Source organism: Chelonia mydas, unplaced genomic scaffold (genome assembly GCF_015237465.2).
Source record: "Chelonia mydas isolate rCheMyd1 unplaced genomic scaffold, rCheMyd1.pri.v2 scaffold_48_arrow_ctg1, whole genome shotgun sequence".
NCBI classification, from domain to species: domain Eukaryota; kingdom Metazoa; phylum Chordata; order Testudines; family Cheloniidae; genus Chelonia; species Chelonia mydas.
The window spans coordinates 1-3,318 of record NW_025111268.1 but is presented as its reverse complement, the minus strand read 5'-3'; the positions used below and the strand labels follow the sequence as shown (position 1 = coordinate 3,318).

Here is a 3,318-nt window from a genome sequence, read left to right as displayed (position 1 = left end):
TACATGTAGTTCAGACAGTAGAGGGAAACAGAGATCTTCATGGTGGATGTGAGGCTTATGGAATCCTGAGATGGATCCACTGCCTAGAGTTTATGCTTTGTTGAAAGTAACAAAGTTTGAGGTGTTTGCATTCAGCCCTCATTTGTCTCCTTTTTTAGTGTAGGCCTCACTTTCTCACCTGCAGTGGAGAGTGCATCTGGGATAAATGACGGAGAGGAATCACACTGCAGTGAGTGAGTTTGTCTTGTTGGGATTCACACAAGACCCAAAGCTGCAGGTCATCCTCCTTGTGATGTTTCTGTTGATCTACCTGCTGATCCTAGTGGGGAACCTCACCTTGGTCACCTTAATCAGGACTGACTACCAGCTTCACAACCCCATGTACTTTTTCATCAGCAACCTGGCTCTCTTAGATGTTGGTTACACCACCATTATCACTTCCAGCATACTGATTACTTTAGTATCATCAAGAAAAGTCATTTTGTTCCCTTTGTGTGCTCTGCAATTCTTCTTCTTATGCATCGCATTGTCCTGTGAATGTTACCTCTTGGGTGTCATGGCATACGATCGCTTCATGGCCATCTGCAACCCATTGCGCTACACTGTCATCATGTCCAAGCGGTTTTGCATGCTGCTGGTGCTGGGGTCGTACCTAGTGGGCTGCGTGAATGCAATTGTTCAAACTATGTTTATATTCCGTTTGTCCTTCTGTGACTCGAATGTCATCAACCATTTCTTCTGTGATGTACCCCCAATCCTGAAACTGTCCTGCTCTGACACCCACATCACAAACATTGTTCATTTCACCTGTACCGCTGTGGTGGTAACACCTACTATCTTGATCATCCTTATCTCCTACATATACATTGTGGTCGCCATCCTAAGGATCAACTCTGCCAAGGGCCAACTCAAAGCTTTCTCCACCTGCGCCTCCCACCTGACGGCCATCACCATCTTCTACGGAACAGGCTCTTTCATGTATTTACGGCCCAGTTCAAAGTACCCCATAGATCAGGACAAAATCATTTCTTTGTTTTATACCCTTGTGATCCCCATGTTGAACCCCCTGATCTACAGCCTGAGGAACAAGGAAGTGAAAGAGGCCTTTATGAGGATGTTACACAGGAAGATTTATTCTCCGTGAATTTAAATGTTGGGAATGGGTTTTTTAATGGTAAACAGGAGTGAAAGTGGGGAGTGAGTTCTTTACATCATTATCTTGTTTTTTGTAGATAACCAACCCTGTTCGTCTTGCACCAAAAAGAACTAAGGGGCAGGTTTTCCAAGGAGATCTGCACCAAACAGCTATGATTTGGCAACTCATCAAGTAGCCAGCTTCTCAGAGCCGCTCAACTCCCAGTTAGGAACCATTTTGTGCTAAGGCCACGTTGCCATCCTCAAGGGAAGGGCAGGCTGGTCCCGTGGTTCAGGCACTGGCTGAGGACATAGAAAACCTGGGTTCAATTTCTGGGTCCACAATGGACTTCCCTTTTGACCTTGGGCAAGTCACTTAGCCTCTCTGTGCCTCTGTTCTCCATCCTTACAACGGGGATGGTGGTACTGCCCGGTCTCCCGGAGTGCTGATAGGAGAGAAACGTTAAAGAAAAAGACAGTAAAATGCTCAGAGAGCTACTGATGTAAGCAATAGGCATTATTTTTATTATTATTTATTGATTTATTAAGTGTTTTAAAAGCATGAGCTGGGTCCTCTAATAATGAGAGTGGCTGAAAAATCATTTATATTTCATAATAATAATGAGGGGTGTGTGCTCATTATTTGCCTTCTAGTTTTTGAATATTTGAGTTATTCGAACTAGTGAATATTTGGGTGAACTCTGGTCATGTTTGGAAGATTTCATTACAGGGTCTTTCTTAGAGTTAAGGGCATGTGCCAGTGAGCCACTTAGGGGCATTTCATCACTGCCTTATACAGTACTAGTCCACTTATTTTGTACAACCTTCTACTTACTCACCAACAGCCCTTTCTGTTTCATGGATGTCCACATCTAATTTACATCTGATAGTTGCCTGGTTGTCGATGCTAAAAGTTTTGTATGGGTTTGTTCTTCTCAGGTTTCTAAGGATCACCTGAAAAAATTACACACAAACAAAGCATTAGAAGTAAGTTATGCCTACTGAGAATTTGGTCCCATACATACATCAGTGACAGAAATGGCAAACACAGGCATGGTGCTGAGACTATCGCATTAACTTTTAAAATGGTATCTGTAAGTCGATGAGCAAAAACTCAGGAAACATGACAACATCATAGACTGTCATATTAAGAGGTGCCCAGAAAATATTCATAGCCCTTTGTATTCAATAAGTTTTATATGTATTTGTGTGTTCTGGTTTCGCTGGGTGGGTGTGATGTGTTGGATCACAGAACTGCCCCGGGAGCTGCCAACTGATGTGCCAAGACTACTTCTGCCCCTGCTTCCTTGCCCTTTCCAGCTTAGGACTCCAGAGTCCTACCTGGTTTGAGCCAGATTCGCTAGCCTGCTGCAAACCCAGACCCGGTCTGAACCACATCCCCTAACAGCTGTAGGCTTACTTGGAAGCAGCTTAGGAAGTGTTCTTGTCTTTAGCACTCAGATGCCCAACTCCCAATGGCATCCAAACCCTAAATAAATCCGTTTTACCCTGTATGAAGCTTATACAGGGTAAACTCATAGATTGTTCGCCCTCTCTAGCACTGATAGAGAGATATGCACAGCTGTTTGCACCCCTCCCCCAGATACTAATACATACTCCAGGTTAATTAATGAGTAAAAAGTGATTTTAAGTACAGAAAGTAGGATTTAAGTGGTTCCAAGTAGTAACAGACAGAACAAAGTGAATTCCCAAGTAAAATAAAATAGAACACACTGATCTATCTCTAATACAGTAATAAAACTGAATACAGATAAAAGCCTCACCCTCAGCAAAGTTTCCATGAGCTTCCTTTTACAGACTAGACTCCCGCTACTCTGGGTCCAGAAATCACTCTCACCCCCCTGTAGACACTGTCCTCTGTTCCAGTTTCTTTCAGGTATCCTTGGGGGTGGAGAGGCTATCCCTTGAGCCAGCTGAAGACAAAATGGAGGGGTCTCCCAGGGATTTTTATAGACTTTGTCCTCTGGGTGGACACCCCTCCCTCTCCCTGTGTAAAATCCAGTTACAAGATGGAGTTTTGGAGTCACATGGGCAAGTCACATGTCTCTGCAAGACTGAGTTCCTTACCAGTCAAGCCACATTCCTGGGAAAGCTCAGATGTGGATTGGCGTCTCCAAATTCATTGTTGGCTTAAGTGGTTCTTGACTGGGCACTTACTGAGAA

General features: G+C 43.9%; 1 protein-coding gene across 1 annotated transcript; it reads left to right on the top strand.

The window, feature by feature from the left end:
- The first annotated feature begins 202 nt into the window (after window positions 1-202).
- On the top strand, window positions 203-1,144 carry LOC102937342 (olfactory receptor 1019). The gene has a single exon (XM_007059700.3). The coding sequence runs from the start codon at window positions 206-208 to the stop codon at window positions 1,142-1,144; it is 939 nt and encodes a 312-aa protein (XP_007059762.2). The 5' UTR covers window positions 203-205.
- The last annotated feature ends 2,174 nt before the right edge of the window (window positions 1,145-3,318 follow it).

What these genes read in the sequence shown, in the direction of transcription:
- LOC102937342 (XM_007059700.3), top strand. Translation starts at nt 206, where the DNA reads ATGACGGAGAGGAATCACACTGCAGTGAGTGAGTTTGTCTTGTTGGGA.